Below are 25087 nucleotides of genomic sequence, written 5' to 3' on the forward strand. Positions count from 1 at the left end.
TTCAATAGTTTATAAATTGTTTTACAATTTTTAAAGGTTTTATTTTGGTTTTCCGGTAGATTTTTTATTTGTATCCTCCATAGCAGTTAAATCTTCTTCAGATTGATAAACCGTATCCATTTTAGAAGATGCAGCTGTCGGTTCATTACTTTTAATGACCGTCACCTGAGAATAGCCAGCAGCCTCATTATTTACAGCACTTTGTACTTGAGTGGTTACACGCGATCCGGTTCTGCCATCGGTACGAAACGATTGTTGACGAGATGATTTCGCTCCTTTTTCGAGTAACGTAGCCATCGCTTGTTGAGCTTGTTGTAAAGCGTTCTTTTCTTGTGTAGTCATCGTTTTTAATCTAGGATCCATTCCGAACCATTCGCTATTCATAAGACTGTCTATTTTCCATCTTTTGGCAATATCTGGCTCCAGGAGGGCGAAATTGGTATTCTTCACTTGAGGTGATAATTTCTCCACCACCTATGACAGCGGCATAAAGATATCAACATCGATACATCTCAACTTTAGAAGGTATCTGAGGGGGATGATGAAATATTATTTACTGAAAAGACATTGTATCTTGATAACCTATTTTTATATCTATGTATTACGATTGTTTTTTAATGTAAAAAATTATTACTAAACAAAAAAATTAATGTCGGATAAAATTTTTTTTTTAAGCACAGTTAACGATTGTAAATTAGACAACTACACCTTCATATAATAACATTCAGTTGATTTTTTACAATTATAAAAATATTTATTTTTTATGCTAAAAGTTAGTAATTTTAAATATTTGATACCTTCTTTGTGAAAGAAAAAATTTGATTAAGAAAGGTCAAAATGTGGATTTTAAATTGTAGTTATGTACTATGTAAAATGTGCATTGAAACCATTTAGGAGCAAGGAAAAATTTTAAAACAATCTATTTTTTAACCGTGTTTAGTTCTTACATCAGCTGTATTTGATGTAAATCGATAAAATTAATAAAAAAATTTTACATCGAGATGAGATTGTAGTCTACCTACATTTGAAATATTGCAGTACAATGTACGTTGATATTAGAATATTCGTGTTAAAATCAGAAATCTATACTGTTAGATAAAGAGGAAGATATTTTATTTTGTTCGGGATAAACGAAAAAACAACTTGATATATCGCTACTAAATTTTTACCCATGTTTTGTTGGCATAACCGAGAAGGATTTTGGATATATTTCACCTCGAAAAAAAATTTATATATGTAGTAGTGGATTTGCCGGTTGAAGCACAAACTTTAATGAACTGTGAACTGTGAGCTGGGCTTGAACTGAATGATGGAATCCATCAAATGAATAATAATATTACGAAAATATTAAAATTAAATTTATGTTAAAAAAATATTAAATAAATTTTAAAAAACTCAGTTTAATAATACGAGCTTCCCGTGGGAACTGCGTGTGAGGCTAGAGTGGTGAAGTTTCGAGCACCTAATAAGAGGATTGACCAACCATCACCATCAAGTGGTAACAAACGGGGTGCCCCTGAGGCGCTGTTTTGGGAGGTGCAATGGGGTTCCCTTATAATATCTCTGCAAACAATCGTCCCATTTTCAAAATTCAAACGAGGTATTTTGTTAGTAGGTTGAAGGGTAACTTTTGCTTGCATCCGATGTACTCTTGATCTAACAGACTAACGTTATTCGGAAATGTTATCTAAAAAGGAAGAATTATTTATTAAAACGGGTAAATAATAAATATTCCGTTACGGTGCTGCACTTCTCATTCGGGCCGCTAGGTGTTGAACCGCTAAATTCTCATGCTCCTCTCTTGCAGTGACCCGCTCTCAAGATATTTTTCAGTAGAGATACTTTCAATAGAAGTCTATTGAATTATCTAAGTATTGAAATTGAAGAAAACTTATCGTGAGTGATCCATAATCAGCGCCGAGAAAAAATACTGAAGATAAACTGATGGATTTATATACAATTTCTTCTTACGGTGTTAACTGCACACTAAATTTAGAAAGGTGTAAATCCAGAAAGGATTTTTTTAAATTCTGAGTTTAAAGGGGTAAAATGAAGTAACAATGAAATTTATCATGTTTTTAATTTCTCGGTAACAAATGAAGCTATCAGAGATCAATTTTTTTTGTGTTATCTTCATGTGAATATCTAAAAACTAGTTTCTAAATTTTTGAAATTACGAGTTTCAAGGATTAAAATAAATTTTTGAATTTATTTTGAAACCCTGCTATTGTTTTAATTTCTCTGTAACAAAATCAACTTGATTTATGGTGAGTGTAATCTCCTCATGAGAATAAACCAATTTCTAGATTTTTGAAATTCGACATTGAAAGGAGGTGAAGAAAGGTAAAACAAGTTTTGAAAAATGATTATAAATTTTTCCAATCCTGATTACAGTAAACGAGATATTCAGTAGATTTGAACTTGCAAATTCTCTTCAGATAACTAAAAATTATTTTCGGGTTTTTTAAATTCCGATTTTATTAAGGGGCTGCGAAGGTATACGGTGTTTTGGCTTAACTAACTAAGCATACATTACTGTATGTGTGACTGGCTACACCTGTCTCCGGTTATTTGACTAAAAAACATAGAATAAAACGATTGACCGCTACACGAAACGCAAGTAAACATATAGCGCGAGCGAAGCTGCGACGGGGAGCTAGTATAATATAAACATTGATAATTAATGTGAAAAATTTTATAATTTATAATTACGATTTACAAAATTAACTGTACTGTTTAATTTTTAAAAGATCGAAAATTTTTTTTGTGTATCAAGCAATTCTGTTCATGAAACATGGAAAAAATTAGCGCCAATTATTTTAACGAACTTCATACCCAAAATTTCATGCTTGATTGTATATGCCGTGTAAAAGGAAATGTTTAATTACACTGAAAGATAATAAAAATTATTATTCATTAATTATTTATTAACGATTAATTATTTCATTTATTAACTCGTTAAAATACAATAATTAGTTTTTAACAATTAAATAACTGCAAAAATGGAAAAACAAAGGTAAATTAAGTGAAATCGACTGGTATAACATTCGCCATAAGAAAAGGTAACTTCCCAGAAATCTATCTAGACGGTGGTTACATCCCGCGAGCTGAAAGTGTATGGTATTCACCTAGATCGTTGTCTAATATGGAAGGTTCGCATTAAGGGGAAAAGAAAACAGCTGGATGTATTTAAGAAGCTATACGGGTTATTAAGCAGGAAATCGCTACTATCCCTATCTAACAAACTAATTTTGTACAACGGGATTCTAAATATACGGAACAAACGGAACAAACTCTGGCGTACGGCGACTACCAGCAATGTAGAAATTACTCAACGTTTCCAGAATAAATTTGCGAGATGCATTACATAGGCGCCATGAATCGTACGGAACAACGAAATTCACGAGTACTGAGGGTTACCGTGTTTTCGATAGGAAGTCGATCGATTTGCAACCAGAAACAAAATAAATACTAACAATCAGGTAAACTATCTAGTTGTTAACCTCTTAGACGATGGGGAACATGTAAAGCGATTAAAGAAGAACATGTACTGGACCTAGGTACTTAATCAGAAAGAAGCCTCTCTAGATTTAATTTACTAAGCATTTGGCACGGATGGTATTAATACAATTGTATAAATACAAATTGTATAAAATAAATTTCCACTTAGAAACAATTTAAAAAGTGTAAATCCTATTACTTTTGGAGCTGTTACTCCATCTTCAGGAATTTTCTAAAAGATGTTAATTTAAATTCAAATCGATAATCGGTTTTAAATTAAACTGCTATGTTCATAATAGTGGGTCGTCAAGAATAAAATTAATTCGTACGTCAATAAGACAGTAACGTCATGTTTGTAAGATGTTTGCGTCTATTATAATAGTCGCAGTTCATCAAGACCTAAGTAACTTGTGATTACGAAGAAAAATGGTGATTTCTCGAGGGTAAGCCCTTTTCTTATTCGAAATAACTAATTGCGCTGAAGGCCCAGTAAAGGAAATACGAAGAACATTGAACGGTCTTTACGTCGAGACGACGAACGACATCCAGTCGCAGAAGATTCTTACATTAAACAAAATAGGTTAGTTTACTGCTCTAAGTGTCGATCCTCAGAGCACTCTCACACCTCAAAAAGTGTTGTGGTTTGTCGAGATTTACTCAATTGTTCTCAGCAATAAATTGTCCTGAAGTTGTCCGCCCACGGAGTAATAGAGTGCCGAAGACTGAATATGAGATCCCCGACGAGGAGGCTTACTTTTTAAGATTTTGGGGGTTGGCGTCTCCACGGCCACTGCAACCATTCTTTCCACTACACACAGAGCTGCAGATCCTTGGACTCTACACATACGCATTTACCACACCACAAAAATTATAACATATACCCTTATACAGCAACACAACAACATCTTACTCTGTTTCTTCTTACATTTACACTCGGTGTTGTTGCGACACCTTACGAAACACAACGTGTAACCAAGATCTATCGTGCCGATGGATGGATGGCTTTACGTAGGGAGTCTCAAACTATGTCCTCTGGGCAACAGGGTGAACCCAGTTGTATATAGCCCTAGCTCCAGAACGCTCACGCGGGCTCTGCCGGAGTGGGTCGTTATATCGCCGGTACTCGTGGGAACCGTGATGAAAAGGGCCCTTCAAAAAACGATAATTTAAAATTAAATAAAATAAAACTCGACCAAAATTCAGAAATTTAACATGTTTTGTCAGATTCACTCAAATATCAGTTTAAAATCTAGAATGCCATTTGACACTTTAAAAAAAAATAATTCATCCTTTATCTTCTAAATAATTTTTTTTTATTTTTAACTTATAATGCATTTGTAATTTTGTTATTTTAACAATTTTTTACTTAAAATTCTTTTTTAGCTACATTTTTCGTTGGAATTCTTAGATTTAGGAACTAAATAATATCTGATATATAATAGTTAGCGTTGCTTAAGAAGCACGACTTTTAACCCAGCGTACCGAGTTATTATATGCATAGTAAAAAGTAGATTCGAAACAACATGAAATTTAATTAAAAAGAAGAAAGGTTGAGAATTGACCGTTAGATCCAGATTACGTAGAAAATCATATAAAAACCAAGCTAAAGTATTTATACGTATTATCTTTAGGTGGTAAAGTGTTTTCAACCATACTTTAGTGTAGAGAAATAATACATATTTTCTACTTTACCTTTTATAACTCCTACTAATCAGAATAGCGTACTATTAATATTTGTGAATAGTTATAAATACTTATTTTTATTTGTTTATGGAATACGTAAACACTAGTAAAATAAAAGCTTAGACGAAATTTTCATGTTTAATTTTATTGTTTACACGTATATAAAATTTCAAAAATATATTAGCAAAGTTATTTGATAATACGAAGAGATTTAAGTAGATTTATTGATATCTATGGAGTAATTTCCTAAAACCATTGTTTTATTTATTCTTTTAGAATAATTACTTTTAAATTGTAATTATTATTGCGGAGAGCGAGTACAGTAATAAAGTTATACAGCATTAAAGAAAATTTAAAGTCAGGATATCGAGTTGAAATAGTTCTGTGTATAAGCCATAATATTTTACTATTGTTTAATAAAATTATAAAATAAAAAGGGTACTTGTGTATTGTAATATAAGCTGTTTCAATGCATTTTTAAAAAAAAAATTATGGTTTATATGTGGAATATATTTTCTATTATTAAAGAAATCCTTTGTCATTCCTGTTATATATTTATTGTGATATAATTAATGTTACATGGTAGTGGTAAATAGGACACATATTGTAATTTACGAGTGTATATCATAGGTGTTTATCAATAGTGTTATACCATGTTTATAGAAAATTAAAATCAGAACTTTTTTTAACTGTTGTGACGAAATCTTCTAATTAGAATTGATTTTGTTCTAAATTTTATTTAAATGGTTAAATCTTTAGAGAGATCTCAAGTAAATTTGATTACATATAAACCCTTAAAAGGAAGTTTCAATTGATGAAAATCCACAATAATTACTAACTAGCATTATAACTTGTGCGGATAGTTCACAATTTAAACGCGTAAAATAAGTCATCACTAACATAGCAAGTGAAAATATAACCGGAATTCAAAAAAGAAGGAAGAGATGAACATTAAGTAAGAAAAATTAAATGTAAAGTAAGCGGAAAAAATAGAGATTAAATAAAAATAGAGCACTTAGAGGATGACTTACCATAATCACATAGAGTCATTAACGTTCACCACGTGAAGACCCTTAAGCCTTCTAACTTCCTCTCCATTATATAGGAGGTCATGACCAAGTGGTTCACGCGGTTGTTCAGGCCCTGTTCATATTTAGAACGAAAGCGTTTTATTTCTTCCCGGATGCAGCGTAATCCCAAATATTCATGGATCTTACTATTTAGCAAACCACGGCGCCTCTGTGATACAGCTCACTAACTTGCGCTGGAACCACTGCAAAATCTCGAGCTGTTCTTGCTTGTTGCTCCCCGTAGTTCAAGTTCATACGTGCAAATCGGTTTAAGGATTGCTGAGTAAAATAACAGCTTACTGAATAATGATTACTGGGACTTCCTGCCCAGCAACAGTACACCTCCTTAAGCTTGACGTTTTATTATTTCCTTTTTTCCCCGTACATAGACCTTCCATATTAAGCGACGATGATCCAGGTATCTTATGCTCTCGGTATGCGGAATCGAAATGCCATCTAGGTTTACCCGCGGACTATCTCCTCTCCTCATAACGAATGTCGCATGATTCAACCACCCTTGTTAAACCCTTATCTTCCATTTTCCCAGCCACCTGCTGATTGGTCTGAAAATTGCAGAATAGTCGAAGCTGTGGTTGGGTCCTCATCAATAGCTAGAATAGCCTTGTGATCAGCAAAAGAAGCTACGGTGATGTTGTCCGCAGTGAAGATAGAGTATAGAACAAGACCCATAACCACCTAGGAAAATCATCATAGGCCACGCAACCATGCAACAATACCTTATCAGTGCTTGCTGGGCATCTAGAAAGGCAGCCGTACAGTATTTCTTCTCCTCAAGAAACTTACTGATAATATCAACAAACCTCTGCGTTTGCTCAGTAGTGGACTGTCCCCTAGAAAGCTGAACTGATGATCAGGAATCACCATGACTTTCCTATAGAATAGGTCACAGCCTTCAAAGAAACAATTTCTCAAATATCTGCCACAACACAAATAACAGACTTTACTTGGTTGTTACATTGGTCTGTACGATGATAGGTCATGCATCGGCCTACCCGGCTTTGAGACCATAATCATTTGCGAAACCTTCCAATCCATCCGAAAGTATGACATTAAAGTAATATGTTATTAAAGAGATGCGTCACGCACCGGATGGCCTAGGGGGAAAACACGAGCAGCATCTTGTAAGTAACTAGGTCAGATCCTGAGGTCTTCTTTAAATTTCCTACCTTCCTGGTTACTTTGAGAACCCCTGTTGTGGAAAAAAGTCTAAAAAGGAAAAAAAGTCTAAAAAGTCTAAAACAGGAAGTCTAAAAAAATCTGCTATCTAAGAATACAATATTTTACTTCACTAGCACCTTGTATATATTAAATGGTTGAAGGACCTTGCCGATAAAAGCAGCAAACCGGTTAGTTTTTTCTTCGTCACTCCGAGCCCATGTTCCATTCGACACCTTCAAAGGAGGAAATGCGGGTGAAGGCTGAAAGTTCTTCATAGCACTCCATAAGGAATAACTTTTTTTATGCGAAGGAGCACACCCCAAAGTAGTTTTTAAATATTTCGTTCTTAATAGATCTTAACACGCGTCTCAGCCTCCCTTGGGTAGCCCACGTCCTTGGTAGCCTTGTAAGTAACCTTGGTAGCCAGATCCTTGTGTCTAATCTTGGTTCTCGAATATCACATAGTCTCTTGCAGGTTTGTGCTCATATACTGCGTTGCAACATCGATGTCAGCGGAACACTTCAAAGGAACAGCCACAATTAGGTGGTCTTCAATTCAGCCTCGATACGAGATCCACTCCGTCTTGTTTTATGGAACACAGAAGTTCTTTCTCCTTATCACCTTTGTATAGACAGTGAGCAGAGCAGCTAAATGGTCAGACGTCCAGTCGTGGTCAAATTTTACATCAAATTTAAAATTAGATTTATTATTTTAAAAAAAATGGTTACATTCGTTATATTTATTTACCTACTTTTTTGCAAATTTAAAATACAAAACTAATTTTCCCCATACTCTGGGATCGTCTTAACCGCATGTTTACATACGAGATAAGTTATGAAGTCGTGGTACTCGATTTTGCTCAACTTTCGGTACTTCTTGTTAGGAAAACCCATTAATTGTTTTATAAATTTCAAAAAATTATAACCTGGTTAAATCAAATATACATTTGAGTAATACTAATTTATATATAATTAAATTTTCATATTAAAATTAAAACTGTACTCTACCTTCGATCTAAATTTCATTCTTTTGTTCATTTGTTTTTCGTACATACGTTTTACATTGGTATCATCGTACGGCATTGACTTGTTTAACATAACAAATAGAATGACACCTAACGACCACATATCAGATATCTTCGGATCATAGGGCATTCCTTTTAGAATTTCCGGCGCTGCGTATGACAACGAGCCACAGTATGTTGCACTTAGCAATGGACGTCCTGAAAATTTTAACTTACCAGTTTAAAACGGTAACATTACAATAAAAAATTGTTTTTGAAATATTAAACATTTTATTTATTTATTCACATAAGCTACGTGTAATATAGTTTAGATATAATAAAGTTCATATTTACCGAGTAAATGTGCAATTTTGAGTTTATATTAATAATAGGGCAACAAAAATTCTTCGTAATTTCACAAGAGTATCTCTTGGTATATAAAAAGAAATAATTTTTCAAAATAAGATAAAAAATAAATGTGGTGGCTTAGATTATCTATGAAAACTCTTCTGTGCTTTCTTTTAGGTAAGAGAATACACTGACCAATTTAAACAATCATTATTTGCTTAAACCGTTCTCATAATTAAGTTTTAGTGACCGTATATTATTTTGCATTTAAAAATACAAAAAATGTGATGTGAACACCACACGACTTCCTTGTACGCCTATTGAATTACATTTATACATTTTTTGCTGCACTTCATTTAAACTGATTTCATATGAAAGTGAGATACGATCCTCCAGTTTTTTAATAAAGAATTTTTTTCATATGTTTTTGTTGTTTTATTATTATTTATTGCAAAGGTTTTTTACAATCAGCGGTTATTAATAATATTAATAAAATCAATATATTTAAATTTAAAAAAAAACATATAAAAAGGAATATAAGAAAAGGAAGTTGGATTTGAACCGATGTGCCTTTCCCTTGTAAGATCCAAATATTTCATTAAATTTTTTAAATTTTATTTGGCTATAGTTGGAACCAATGAAAATAAGTACCACTTACGTATGATATATCGTGAAAAGCTCTCAATGAGGGCATATTACTGCAGTTAAGAAAAGTCCTAAATCCAAATTTTTTTGGATTTTGGACACTTTTGGTCCATTAGTATGTAATCAAAAGGGTAGGTGCACAACTAGATGTTACAACAGTCCTAAATTCAAAATTTCAACATTCTACGTCTAATCTTTTTGAGTTGTGCGAGATACATACGTACGTACAAACGTCACGCCGAAACTAGTCAAAATGGATTCAGGAATGGTCAAAATGGATATTTCCGTTGAAATCTGAAAACCGAAATTTTTCGCGATAACAATACTTACTTTACTATTTACAAGGAAGTAAAAACATAATATTTTATTATTTTTTTAATAAGTAATTTGTGTTACATGCAATTAAAGAAGTGCCTTTCAGTTAAAGAGTCATCAGTTAATTACGTACGCTTTCTTGTATGTGGGAATAAAGTAGGGGTATTGTATTTAAATCTTCTCCAATATTTTTATACACTTATTTATAATTTAAAAACAATATTTTTAAAATATTCCTTGGATTTAATAATCATTGATTTATTATACAGAGCGAAAAATATTTCCCGAGAGTACATCATACCATATACCGATTTTTTCGTCATTTTTCCTTGTAACCCTTGCGAAAATTTTTCCGTGTACTAGAACTTAATGTTTTGACAATTTAAAAAGGTTTGAGGGATTACATCATACTTAAAAAACAGTTGGTGCGCAATCGGTTGCATTGTTAATGATTTGTTTCAATAATTATGATAATCTGTATTATTCAATAAAATAGATGACAAAAATAAATTGATTTATTTTAAATCTAGAACTTTTTTTTATTAGCCATTGTTACTCTTTTACCCGAAAGAATTATAACGCTTTTCGTTCTTGACTCCTTCAGTTCATTTTCATTTTCATACTTACAGGAGAGAATCTTAATTTTAAAGAATGCAGGGGAAAGAAGGATAGATAAAGAAACGTATTCAAACTTATCAGCTGTTGAATGATACTAAAGGAGTCTGCTATCTTAATTGCTGATTGGTGGTTCTGTTTAGAATTAGCCATGTATGCTGTTTTATCCAATTCCTATTTTCTGCTTTTAGTATTGCAATTAGAAAACCTTTCGTTTCCTATTAAGGTGACTCTTTATAGGAGCTGCACTAATTTCCTCTTAGTGACCCTGTACATTAGAAAAGAGTCTTTTCAGAAAGTGAAATTAATGTAATAAATAAAAAATTTCTTTTTTACAAAATGTAAGCCTGATTGAGTGTGCAGGCTATCCAAGACTAAACGACCCTTGGTCTCGAATAACGGTGCTAAAAAAATATTGTAGAAGGTGAAAAGGAATTTAGTTGGGTCGTTTTTAAATAAATCTCTCTGAAAGCTATTAACTATCGATACTGATTATATTGTAGTTATATGAATAACCATATGAGATTTTCAAATCATATTATAACCTTAAAATTCTGTCCTTTACGTATTCATTTACAAGTAACGGGTGTACACAACATTCAGCGCAAATCTGGAAGGCTTTCCTGTTGATGATGTAGATAACTTGATATTCCATGATGAAAGGTTCTTGTTTAAAATAATTTTTGAGAACTATCCAGAATATATGTTAGGTTTATAAATCTTGAGCGATCGGATCGGGATAAAATTTAAGCGAATTAGGAATCAGAATGTTAACTAAAATCAAAAAAGTGAACCCTTATTGGAATATTTGAGCAGTAGGGATATTTATAGCCATATGCCGTGTTAGATTATGGTTACACTGTTATGATTCAAAGATCAAGCAAGAGTTATTGGATGCACGGTTCTAAATGTTGAAGAAATTCAAACCCCCAATAGTCAGAAAGTAGATGAAAGATTAGTATGACAAGAATGAAATTTTTCAGAGTAAAAATTTTAAAAAGGAACATTAGAATGATTTAAAGGCTACGTCAGAAAGCATTACCAGACATCAACATTATTGAGAAATGATTTATCAACTAAATTTAAATTTACAGTGATTATGTGTTACAATATCATATGTACCTCTTAGTTCTAGGGAATTTCCTTCTTGATTCAACCATACAAAGGAATGCTAGATTTTTAGAAATCTAGAAAGATTTCTATATAAATCTAAGAAGATTTAGATTTTTTATCACCCTTTATGTTTTCCTTTTAAAATTTAGTTAATTTAGTCTAGACGATTCGGTTTCAGAAAAAAGAGTTTACATATAGCTTATTGATGTTTGTTTACAAAATACGTGGGTTGATTTTCAAATATTACGATTCGATCATGCATTTTATTTTGTACAAAAACATTTACCGCTACATAAAGAGCATTAAGGCTTTTGTTCATTTCATTGTAATTTAAGTTATATTAAAAGTTATTATATAAAATTTGAAAAAAAAAAATATTGTAGTATGTGTGAAGGTGGAGTTTAATGAAATCAGACTGAATATAAACATGATAGATTTGATGCAAAAAATAAACATGCTAGTGACAAATATAAATAGGAATTATAACGAAATTCTTGAAAATATCTGTATGAAGTGTTATAGAGTCTGTTAGAGAAACGTTGAAAATAGGAAAATGAGTAAGATAAATTCGAGGCTTTTTGAAAAGTAAAGTTACAAGAAAATTTTGGAAATTCAGTAGAAGGAGCTTAAACGTATAATTATACTACACAAAGATAATTAAAGAAGAACAAGAATGGTTGCAGTAAAGTCTTTTAAAAAGGTATAAAGTTTGTCGGTCTTACGTTAAAACAGGATTTGTAAAATTGATAACGGATGAAAGTGTGTAACGTGAAAACTTTAAGTATTAGATTATTGTGTATTTATATACGAGTATATATATTTAGTAGTTTCATTTATACATATATATATAAATGAACAACTAATTAGAGGTATTATAAAGTATATGGAGTAAGTAATTATTAAGTAATGAAAAACAAATGGAAGAAAAATATCAATTTACAAACTACCAGTTCATTAAAAACGATTATCGCACGGTATTATTGAATTTATCATTGTCATACCGCATGTGCTACCTGTCAGTTCAATTTGCTGTGAAACTGACGTCAATAGCGTAAAATATATTATTCTTTCCTGAGATTAACTTTCAAGCACAAAAATTCTATCGTAGTTGTACATACGCTGTAGTAAAATATCTTGCTGAAGGCATATTCGTATTGATTTTTTAAAATAGATTATAACAATATTTATTTGTATATCTTTGTACGATTTCTATCCTACTTATGGCGTTATAAGTTCTAATTTCCGAAAATCTTGAACTCTTAAAATTCCTTCTATTCTCTAATGTTCTCGATGAATTATCAAGCAAAAGGAAAAGTTTAAAAAATGAATTGTCAATTAACGGTGATGGACATAAGCATAAATTCTGTCAGGAATGTAAAAAGGTATATGTACAATTGATCTGTGTTTTAGGGCGTATTCAAATCCGGATAAACAATGAAGATAAAGAGCGATAGATATTTGGCAATAATGAAAACAGAATATTTCAGATGTTAAATCCCCTATTCCCGACATCTTAAGTTCGTGGGTGTAGATTTATTTTGGGACAATCTTGTACAAATTTGACAACAATGAAAACAAGGTATACATACAATAAAACAAGGTATCTCATGTTTTTGTTAAAATATTTCAATTATTAAATCTGTTTTCCCGACATCCCAAGCTCGCGGGTGTAGATTTCATTTGGAACAATCTTGGTACAGAAAAATTGTAAATCTAGGTTAGCGCGATATTTATTGCTACCACAATAACATAACGAGTGACTGCTTGAAATTTTTGTTTGGATTACCTTTCCAACTACCTGCAGAAGTACCGGCTGCTTATACGGAATTAATTAGTATGTTATCATTAAATGACAAATGCATTACTAATTTCTCGGATTACATTGCAGAAACGTATATTGACACCTGCAATTTCCCTCTCGTGTATGGGAAACTGAGCCTACTGATGAGGCGTTGCCGAGAACAATTAATGTTGTGAAACGTTTCATCAGCATTTCAAATCATTATTCCACTATTCAAATCAAAAAACCATCTATTTGTATACTTGTTGAACATTTGAAAGAGTTACAAAGTGAAACATACGTAAAGATTAAAAGTGGAATGAAATTATTGGTACCAAAAGAAAATCGGACACTGGGGAAACTGAAACAAAATTAGTACCACTACCCTAACCGAAGGATTTCCCGATTACAATAGTCGGTTGTAAATCCACTCAAGAGATATACAAAACATTTTTTTTAAATGCGACATTGCTATCTTTTACTTGTGGTGAGTAATTTGTGCTTTTGAACTATAATTCTGATTTGTGATTTGTCATATATTACTTTGTTCATTTGCGTTTTTGTACTATTTATTATCAATTTTTGTCTTATATTCCCTTTTCCGTCAATTAATCGACCAACGAAATTTACTCAGATTTATGTTTTAAACGTATTCATAACATTTTCCCGTGCATAAAACTCTGCGTCCCCCAAAAATATCTTGAAGGAAGTACGCGATATGACAATTACATTTTCTTTTGCGTCATTGTTCGACTGGTAATGAATTCCTTTTTGTACTGTGGTAAATATTTTAATCTCGATATAATTTTTACATTAACCTTGTACAATTGTAATTTTTACGCCTTTCAGTCTTTGTTTTTTGTCATAAAATGATTATAATACTTTAGATAATTTTTTTAAGCCTTTCATTTGGAGTATTTTATAAAGATGTTAAATATAATAAACGAAGAACATGTAAACTTAAAAAAATTCCTCGTTTCTGTTTGAATCAAATTTCTAACAAGATTTTCGTTATGCGTAATACTGCTAGAAGAGAAAGAGTATTAAAATTTGGAAACTTTTGAAGTTTTCACAACTCAAGAAATTTGGATAATTACACTCTAACTAGCGATTCTAAAATTGTTATACTTTTTTTCTTAATGATAATTTCTTTTATGTTCTTGTATTACTATTTATATAAGGGGTGGGTGTTTTATTTATGGACATTTGACCCGTTTTTCGTAAAATTACTTCTTTATTAACCAACCAGTGATGTAATAGATTCGTTTAAACTAACATTTTGTTGAATCTCAGAACTGTGAACCTGTCTCAACACCCATCTAGGTGTTAGTGATAGGCGAATCTTATCATTTTCTTTTAATCTTACGAAACCTTTTAGTTTGAATTCTCAACTGAAATCGTCAGAATTGGTTTTGTTTCTAAACTAACTTTATGTAATAGTGAATTCGAATACCACCGTGTTTTTAGTTACTCCTAATACTACCGTTTCAGTTTTATACCACTATTCATGATCAGTATCTATGACATTATTAAATAATAACGTGAAACTATATGTAATACCATCTAGGATACCAAGTTTAGAATATTACTGTTCATTCTCAAATTTATAAATTTCTATTTTTATACTTTTCTGTATCTCATTTTACTTGAACGTTTGAGATTAGTGATATCAATTCAGCGATGGACGATTACATTCGACAAAAAATTTTGTTAATTTTATTAAACTGTTAATTTTGCAGAGTTTACTAATTTTAACAATATTGTAATAAATTTTCATTTTTTTCAGAATTGCAAGTTTAAAAATTATTTTTTTCTAATCGCTAAAAGTTATAAAAACAAAAGAATAAAAATAATAAAACACCTTTTATTTTATTGTTTTTTTTTTTTTTATAATCGCATCTACGAAAGAGTCATTACGACTTAAATAAAACTAAATGTTGATAAGTAATAAGGCGATAACACCAAACATTGGATAACAAATATCGAAACAAGAACTACTTTCACTACGCACTGTTTTCCATTAGACTATTTTCACTGTGGACACAGTTCTCCGTAATGGATCTCATGGAAGCAAAAATGTTAATTTTGGTTCTTCATCCCGCTATCACACAGAAACCGCAACAGTCATTTGATGCATTTATTCCAGCTGAGCAAAGACTGCACATCTGAACCCAGGTTTCATTGATGACAAATAATCCCGAACATTGGGCAATCTATGAGTAAGTGGCTTACAGACCATTTTACATTGCACGCCTCACAGCTCTGCTGAGGAGAACCAAATAGATGGAAGTAGGTTAGTTTTGTGTACCCAATCTTCAGCCGTGTTAGGATGACTTATTCTTTTCTGTTGTTTAGGTTAAAAGGTTTCTCGAAGACGTTTTCACCGGATACCATAAAAGGTCTTGGGAGAACTCAGCAGCCAAAACTTATTCCATTGAGTAAGTAATTTGATACGAACCGCCTTCATGAAGTCTCTTTCATACGTCATTCCAATCGGAGGCCGTTTGTTCCCGCTCTCTTGGCAGCCTTATCAGTTCGTTTATTCCTGAGGATGCCGCATTTGGCCCGGGATCCATACGAATACTGTTTTGTTTACTCTTGAAAGGTTGTCGTAAATAATTATAATTTTGTGTTCAGGTCTACAATTCAAGCTCTCAATACACTCCTATGGTCAGTTATCAGGAAGCTGTCGTCCGTACGGGCCTCAATAACTGTCAAAGCAGAGTAAATTGTGTAGTAAATTGTGTAAAACTTTTCTTACGTTTCGCTATTTATCCTACAGATAATTAAACAATTTATTTTTTCAAATAATTTCATTTATATGAGGCCTATCTTACTTACCAATTGTGTTCAAAAGTTTCCAATTTTCCTCATCTGTTTAAAATAAATATTTTAAAATTAAGTTTCAAAAAATATATTCCAAAAGGAATACTCTACGCGTAGAGTACAATTATAACATAATTGTTTTATAAATTAAATAATCATATATTAATTAATATAATAATATAAATATTAATAATAGATTAAATATAATTTTTGATGAATTGTACATTATTGGATACCCTTGTCATCGATAACAGCCCGTGCGAAACCGAAATCGGCTATTTTAAGGTTCATAAATTCGGTAATAAGAACATTCTCACATTTCAAATCTCTGTGGGCGATTCCCATTTCATGAAGGTACTGAATAGCTAGTCCAAGTTGTCTGCACCAAAATCTGGCCCTGCTTTCATTTAATTCACCATATTTTAAAATATAATCCAACAAATCTCCTCGTTCTGCAAATCTGCAATTAGAAATAAAAATAAAAGTTTCTTATCAGTATTTTTTATTTATGTTTTAATTTTTAATTTTTTTGACGTTTCTTGTTTAATTTTAACGGCTATTTCTGGTACGTTTTGCAATAATATCTAGATTTTTTTATTGCATCTTTCAATAATATTACAAGAAATTACGGTAGATTGTCATAAAAAAATTAATGATTTTTGATAATGATAATCCAAATTACAAAACTAGTTCATAGAGTTTTGTAAGTTTTTATTGCTTTAATTTTTGTCCCCGAAATCCTTTGTTATAAATACATTCCCATCGAGTAAACTACAAAGTTGTTCTCGTAAGATTGGGGTGATGAAATCCTATTGGAAATTTCAAATGAAAATTTAAAGTAATCATCACCCATGAAATCTTCAGCTAATACATATCCTTTGCCGTTAATATTTAAAAATACGGCTTTTTTAATTCATAAAAAGGATAATGGAAACTTTGCTTCCCATTCGAAATGAACATGAAAAATCCAAGAGAAGTTATTTAAAATTTTATTTTTTCCGATGACAAAAACTGAATGAATTTAATCTGAATGAATTTTGTTAAAATAAGCATTTATTCTGCATATATAAATAAATTTGAGAAAAAAAAAGAGTAGTTTAATTTTTTACTTTATTTCTAAGATCGCACGACAAATCGTTCTTATTTCTAATAACGAACAAATTAAAAATATTTTTCATAAAACATTGACAAATATTTCAAAGTGAAAACGTAAACTAAGATTACTACAGTCTTATTTTTTACAGTACATTAATTCTGCAAAATTCATTTTAAAAAATTTTGCTACGCATGTATAATCAATCATCTATAAACAGAAAAATAGATTCTGAATTCACGCAAAACAAGTGACAAATAAAAAGAACCCAACAAAAATACTATTTTTGTTTGTTCAATTTGAGGTTTATATGAAATGAAAAGATTAAACCTAAATAAAAATCATATTTAGCAGTTTTAGACGTTTCAATGGTATGTAAAATGGATAGATAATAATTTCAGTCAAATGAAAAAAATTTTTATTATACATTTTTAAAAATGAAAAAGTGAAAAAATATACAATACATTTGTTTTCTCTAGCTATGTAGTTATTTTATCGAACTATAGTTAAGATTAGTATCTCTAAAAATCGATAAACAAAAATAATATTGAAAAAAAACGACTTGCTTTTTAATTACAAAAGAAATGTGTTGTTAAATAATTTATAAAAAATTTTTTAAACATTTAATTTAAAATTTTTTAAATAATTTATTTTAAAATCTCTTTTATAAACTTGGCAAAAAATTTTATGTTTCAGTTATGTTTTCCAATAAATTATGATTAGTTTAATTCGGTAAAACAACATGGAAGTTCGAGTTAAATTAACGTTAGTCTGTCGATAATTATTTAGTTTTAAATTAATAATGACTTTAAATAGAAATAGAATAATTTCTTTTTTAGCTGTAGTAAATTTTTTGTGTCAGGTTTTTTTTGTAGAATGTTTTTCTTTCAAAGATATGAAGTTTAATTTTACTGTTATAATTAATTTAAAACAGACGGCTCGGATTGCAAGGGTATGGCGAGATATTTATCCCCCTATTAATCGCAGAATCTGGACATCGGTCCCTTGCTGCTGGGTCCTTCTAGTAATTTATTTTAATTTTAAGATGGACGGAAATGGGGATTGCGATGCGGTCCTTGTGGATCGGATTTGAGTGTTATTTTCTCTTGGGTTATTCGTTGGGAGATTTACAAGATATTTGTGTCTTCTTCCGGGCGATTCCCCTTCAATCTGTACGCTGAAGGCCTTTCGGTGTTAGTGTCTTTTGTCTAGCAAGAATGCGTCTTTTGGGACCCTAGTTAAGAGAGGGTGCAATCCACTCCCTGCGCGGAGGAAGTCGCATGTGTTGTCGATGGGCCAATAATACTAAGACGAAGGAAGGATTGTGAATCTAGGTTTTATAGATTCTTCTTCTTTCTCTTCATTTTCTTTGTCGTCTTCATCACATTTTTCTTACAGCAGCTGAGTCGGGGCTCAGCCGAGTTCACTGTAGTGGGATGTTCTTGTTTTTTTCTTCTTTTATTGCCTGACTCTCCGTGCTTTTTGGTTGTTTTAAATATTTAAAACGCTAACCTTAAACTAAAACAGACTAATAACCGGATTAATATCATAATAAAATCGTATGTTGTTTTATTATAAATTTTAATAATGTATAAAGTTATTTTTCAGAATAATAATTTTATTTCTTACCTCATAAATATAAAGTATTTGTGTCTACGTTGAAATATACTGTGTATATGAATAATATGCGGGTGATTTATACGAACGAGGATATCTAGTTCTCTTGGCAAAAATTTGCGCACGAAATCTCTCGGCGCTTTACTCGCATCTACTAATTTGCAGGCCAGTTGGATTTTACGACCGGGTGGTTCACCTGGTTCATGTTCGACAAGGAATACCTGTTCAACTTCTGATGTGAATATATTTTTACAACTATTAAAACATTATAAAACTATAAATAAATGTGTTTATTTTAGATAATTTACAAACTACTGTTGGAAATACACATTATATACATTCGTCTTTCTTTTTTATTTTGTTTATTACAGTTACCAAAATGATTTGAACTCTATTTTCAAGTATTTAATACATCTTCTACCTCTGTACGTCTCTCCTTCTACTACCATCTTTAATCTACTACTACCGTCATTATATATTGGGGTCGGTAAAAAAGTAATTTCAGTTTTCACAAATAGCTTTATGTTTATTCTGAACGTCATGATTTTCTTCTTTTGGCATTTGATAGCTGTCACTTTTGGCATACTTTAGAAGCAAATAGATTGTAATTTTGTTTGTAACAGTTTTCAGTCAATTTTAACATGCAGTGCGAAAACAAACACTTTCGACATATTTCACTATTTATTTCCATAAAGGTCAGAAGGTTGCTAAGGCTCAGAAAGAGATAGTTCACGGTATTGATTGCCTAACAGAATACACGTGTTAGAATCGGTTTAAAAAATTCCATTCTAGGGATTTTTAACTAAAAGATGACCGATGTTTTGATTGATCTACTGAAGTAGATGAAGACCAAAGTAAATCTAATTTTATCGGATCGTCATATAACTGCGCGAGAGATTTCAGAGAAGTTAAATGTGTCACACACAACTATTGAAAATCACATAAAATATATTGGACTCGTTAAACTCGATATTTAGATTCTGCATGAACTTAAAGACATTCACCTAACACAACGAATCAGTATTTGTGATATGCGTCTCAAACGCAATGAAGTCGACCCTCTTTTGAAACGTTGGTTTAAAATGAATCGTCTACAAAAACATCGATCGGAAATAAGCATGATGAACGGATACAACGCAATCAAAAGCTGAATCATATCAAAAAAAGATCACGTTTTCAATGAGGTGAAATTAAAGGGCGTTGTGTATTTGAACTGCTTCCAAGAAACCAAATGATCAGTTAAGATGTTTAGTATCAACTCTCTTTTTTTGTTTAGCCTCCGGGAATCACCGTCAGATATTACTTCAGACGATGAATGAGGATGATATGAATGAGTGTAAGTGAAGTGTTGTCTTGTACAGTCTCAGGTCAACCATTTCTTAGATGTGTGGTTAATTAAAACCCAACCACCAAAGAACACGGTATCCATGATCTAGCATTCAAATCTGTATAAAAGTAACTGCCTTTACTAGGATTTGAACATTGGAGCTCTCGACTTCGAAATCAGCTGATTTGCAAAGTTGCCTTAACCCTAGACCAACCCGGTGGGTTAGTAAAGCTAATACTTAACTGGTAGTTACCTGTTAATTGTTTTATCCAAATAACTTATAAGAATTATGTTGCTGTTCAGTCCCTGTACCATAATCAAAAAAAAACCTGATGTGGACACCTCCCTTCTACGCCTCTTAAATTACATATACACATTTTTTGCTGCATTTCATTTAAACTTATTTCATTTGAAAGTGAGAAACGACCCTCCAATTCTTTAATAATGTGGAAAGTTACACAATTGCATTATGGTGGACACCACATTGTAACAAATTATTTGTGGTGTCCGTATCGGCATATTATGTTAATTTTTTTCACGTCGCTCAAGTAGTTATGTGGTGTAAGTGAGAACGTGTCGGATCCGTAACCATGCTCACATTGGTTGGAATCTGACTTCATATATATATTATATCTTTTTTTTTTTAATTTGAATATATTGATTTATTAATAATTAACTATTAACCTCCATAAAAATTTTGAATTAAAATGAAACGTACCTAAAATTTATTTAAATAATTTCTGATATTTTTCATACTTTTTTTTGTTATTATTGAATTACTATTTATTGTAAAACTATTTTTACAATCAGAGATTAATAAATCAATATATTTGAATTTAAAAAATAAAAAGGTAAAAAAATATATGTATATGAAGTCGGAATCTAACCGATGTGTCTTCCCCTTGTAAGATCCAAATATTTCATTAATTAAAATTTTATTTGGCTATAACTCTGGAAGCAATGAAAATAAATACCATTTGTGATATATCGTTGAAAGAGTTCTCGACAAGGGCTTATTACTGCAGCTAAAAAAAAAAGTCCAAAATCAAATGTTTTGGATTATGGGCTTTTTTGGACACTTTTGGTCCAGTCGATTGCAATTAAAAAGAGAGGTGTACAACTCGATGTTACAACAGTTCTAAATCAAAAATTTCAACATGCTAATTTTATAAATTCTATTTTTATAAAATTTTGTAATTCCTTTACTTCGTAAAAGGAAGTAAAAATGAAACATTTTAAAAAGGTCACAATTTTTGAATTTCAAATAGCAACAACAATAAGGTGTTAATAATAGTAATCCAAGAGATTCGTGATGTGAAAAGAATAATAATAATAATTGACAATTTTAATTATTAATAACTTAAATATTTGTTTTAAAATGCGGCTGTTTGAATATGGCTAAATTTTTTAACACTTAATCTTCATATGCTTTACTTAATTGTATTTATATTATTAAAATATTTACCAGTAGATTGTGTGATTTAATAATTTATTTATTTATTATTTCTTTCTTTAAAGAACATCGTAGGAATTGTTAAAATTTTAAAGTAGAGTGACTTGTATGTTCTAAGTCAATTTTTCAAGTACTGGCGTTTTCATAAAAAAAACTTACTCCCCGGAAGTTGGAGAATGGTAATAAAGTTTTAAAATTCTTTTTTTCTAATGTGGATGATAAATATAACGTAAATGAGGTGTAGTCTTGTATAGATTCAGACCAACTATTTCTGAGACATGTGGTTTAATTGAACCTCAACCACAAAAGTACACAGGTATCCACTGTCTAGTCTTCAAACTGTATAAAAGCAATAACTTTTACTAGGATTTGAACCTCAGAACCTTCGACTTTGAAAATCAGCTGTTATTCAACTGATTTACGACGACGTTTAACCACCTGAACAGTCCGGTGGGCTTGTATATTTTAGAAAACAGAGATTGTGTATAAGAAAATAGAGAAAAATTATACTTTATATGAGTTGGTTATGTCATATATTTTAGAATAAAAAGTTATTTTAGTGATTTAAAACTTCCGTTAGGTATTTAATAGTTTTAAAAAATTGAAATTTTGTTTTTATTTATATTATAATACAACTTATGTACCTTTAGTCATATTTTTAAGATGAATTTGAGAAAATGTATGGGATGAATACGAAAATGCTAAAGAGATTTGAACTTATAAAAAGCTGGCCTAGAAATCCGCATGTATCACTACTACACCAACTCAAGATAATATATTATGCCAATCAATTATTAACATTTATATGTAAAAACCATATACTTTACATGAACGCCTGATTTTTTTTTTAAATTTGACAAAAAATACAAAACACGTTTACCACGAAAACTAAAATCAACTGCCCCAAAATCCAGTGCGTGATCATTGGAAAGGCAGATGTTACCTTTTCCTTAAATTGACGCTTTGTATATGAAATGTGGGTTCCAAATTCTGAAATGATTAAGCTTGTTTAACATGAACTGAAGTCGAATTAAAATTATACTAACATACCTTCAAGTTACAATAAATATTATGAATCTATACTATTATATAAAATCAGAATTTCTTTGTACGTAAAAAATCGGAGGAACTATTAAACCGTTCTTAAGAAATCTTTCACTGACGAAGCTTATTTTATGAGTAATCTAGGATTTACAAAAATGTTATTATCACATCTATCACCCCTGATTCTTCTTTACAATACAGCATATTAAGTGAAAATAAGTTCTTTCGGTAAAAAATACGGTTTCTTATACTCGTACAGCCAAAAAAGCCTGATATCGGATTATTTTAGACCAGCTAAGGAATCATCACTTTTTTTAACAGTGTAAACTCCCACACTCGGAAGTATACTTATTAACATATTGAAAATAGATTATTGTATTATTTGAACAGTGTTTTTTGTTCAACTCTTTCTGTTTTCAGAGAGAAAAACTTAACGTCAGAATTATTTAGGCCCTCTTGATCCCCTACATAAGTTTTCCCTCTCTTAGTCCAACCCATTTAACAAAATCTAAATGTTGCAATATTTGTAATATTCTATAAAAAAAGTGTTCTGTTACCGGCGTTTTGTATAATATTTAATGACGTCTGAGAGTGTGATTCCCTTTTTCACTTGTTATCTTAGATATCTTGCAAATTTTATAATTCCAACAATGTTTCAACGTAGCAATGTAGCAGAGATATTAGATAAAGCACTAAAATATGAATTCGTTCCTTGCCCTTTATCAATTATTTATAAACCAGGTGTTAAGTAAAAGGCCGGCCTCTGTGGCGCGAGTGGTAGCGTCTCAGCTTTTCATTCGGAGGTCCCGGATTCGAATCCCGGTCAGGCATGGCATTTTCAGGCATTTTCAGACACGCTACAAATCATTCATCTAATCCTCTGAACCAATACCTAGCAGTAGTCCCGGAGGTTAAATAAAAGTGTAAGAAAAAGTATAAAAAAAGGTAAATAAATATTTACTCTCACATGAATTGATTTTTTTATTTACTTCTTTTTAAAATTTTAAACACATACTCGTAGAAATCCAGTATTTAATCATTTTTTTGCTACTTAACGATTTCCAAAATAGCTATTTTATTTTACTCCCTTTTTTTAGTTGATATCAGCATATTTCACTATTTTTCATAGTTTATTTCGATCTTTGTTGCTATTCAACGATAAGAAAAGTAAACTTTAAATATAAATATATAGTTTAGTTAAAGAGAAGAGGTAATTCAGTGTACTATAGAAAACTAAAATCATAAACATAAAATTAATGATTATTAAAAAACATTATAAAAAGGTGCACGCGCGCCTGGGTGTAGGTGGTGTATATATATATATATATGAAACATGAAAATTTATTCTTGTTGAAGTATAATAGAAAAACTTTCTTACCTGTGCGTAGGAACCTTCTCCGAGTTTCTTTAAAATTCGATGCCCTCTAACAGTTAATGTCGCTTCTTCCGATGGTGAGAGGGCAGCTAATGCCATTTCTCTTGCGGATCATAACGGTTGCAAGAAGGAAACATTAATAAAATATTTGACGTCACTGTACTTCTTTCGTCCTATTGAAAATATAAAATACTTACTTTATGTTAGAATATACATTTAAATAGTGTTAGTAGAATAAATACTGGATTTAATTAATTATCCACGAAAAAAATCACGCGGAAAATTAAAGTAGTAAGTTTGGTAGAACTGAAATAATTAACGGTAAAAATTAAAATAATAAATAGTATTGTCAAATACAATTAATTTTCAGATTTATTTTGTTGAATAATGATTCTGAAAAAGTACTTAAATATTTCGACAATCTTGTTTATAGTTGAAAAAGTATTACAAATATAATCAATTATAAAGTACCAAATGTTGAATAACATTTCGTCGTAAATACAGGGAAAATTGACAAAAAAAAAAATAGAATCAAACGTTTAATTAAATCAATTTATTTAATCAGACAATGTTTTTTTTCTTAGTTTTTATTTTAAGATTATCTTCTAATAAATGCATTTTGCATTTATAGAAAGAACCTTTCTTTAATTGTAGCACAGGTGTAAGACCAGTAATCGTGAACTGCATGGAAAATACAAAAGTAACTGAAATAAAAATCTACTCAAGAAGGAAAGAAAATTTTTAAGGATTTATGGTCCAAGAAAAACATATAAGGCCATAGGATGAGGTCAAATAAAGAGATTTACGATAAAATTGAAGACCTAGAAGTAACATTAAGAAATCGATGACTAAAATTCTATGGCCAGATGGTCAGAATGAACCAATCAAGGATAAACAAACAGATTTTCAATAAACTCTGAAATTATAAAGTGAAGGTGGCTATGTTAAACATATAAAAGAAGAGTTCAAAAAAAATTAACGCTACAGAAAATGACTGTCTAGATCGAAAAGAATACAAAAAAATTTTTTGAATTAGATTCCTGTAGGTGAAAAGAAAAACTCATTGCAGAAGAATGGACTGAAGAAAAAAGAGCTAAGC

At 30.9% G+C, this 25087-nt stretch overlaps 1 protein-coding gene across 1 annotated transcript in view; it reads right to left on the reverse strand.

Moving 5' to 3' along the window:
- The window catches only part of LOC142325772 (testis-specific serine/threonine-protein kinase 3-like), a 43442-nt gene extending 19355 nt beyond the window's left edge, over positions 1-24087 (reverse strand). The window contains exons 1-5 of the mRNA XM_075367803.1: positions 23992-24087; positions 18802-19010; positions 16316-16539; positions 8442-8656; positions 112-474 (exon numbers count right to left, since the gene is read on the reverse strand). Of these exons, the coding sequence (XP_075223918.1) occupies positions 112-474; positions 8442-8656; positions 16316-16539; positions 18802-19010; positions 23992-24087 (1107 nt within the window). The remainder of the gene's footprint in view (positions 1-111; positions 475-8441; positions 8657-16315; positions 16540-18801; positions 19011-23991) is intronic.
- Between the last annotated feature and the right edge of the window lie 1000 nt (positions 24088-25087).

Source organism: Lycorma delicatula, chromosome 5 (genome assembly GCF_047948215.1).
Source record: "Lycorma delicatula isolate Av1 chromosome 5, ASM4794821v1, whole genome shotgun sequence".
Lineage (NCBI taxonomy): Eukaryota > Metazoa > Arthropoda > Insecta > Hemiptera > Fulgoridae > Lycorma > Lycorma delicatula.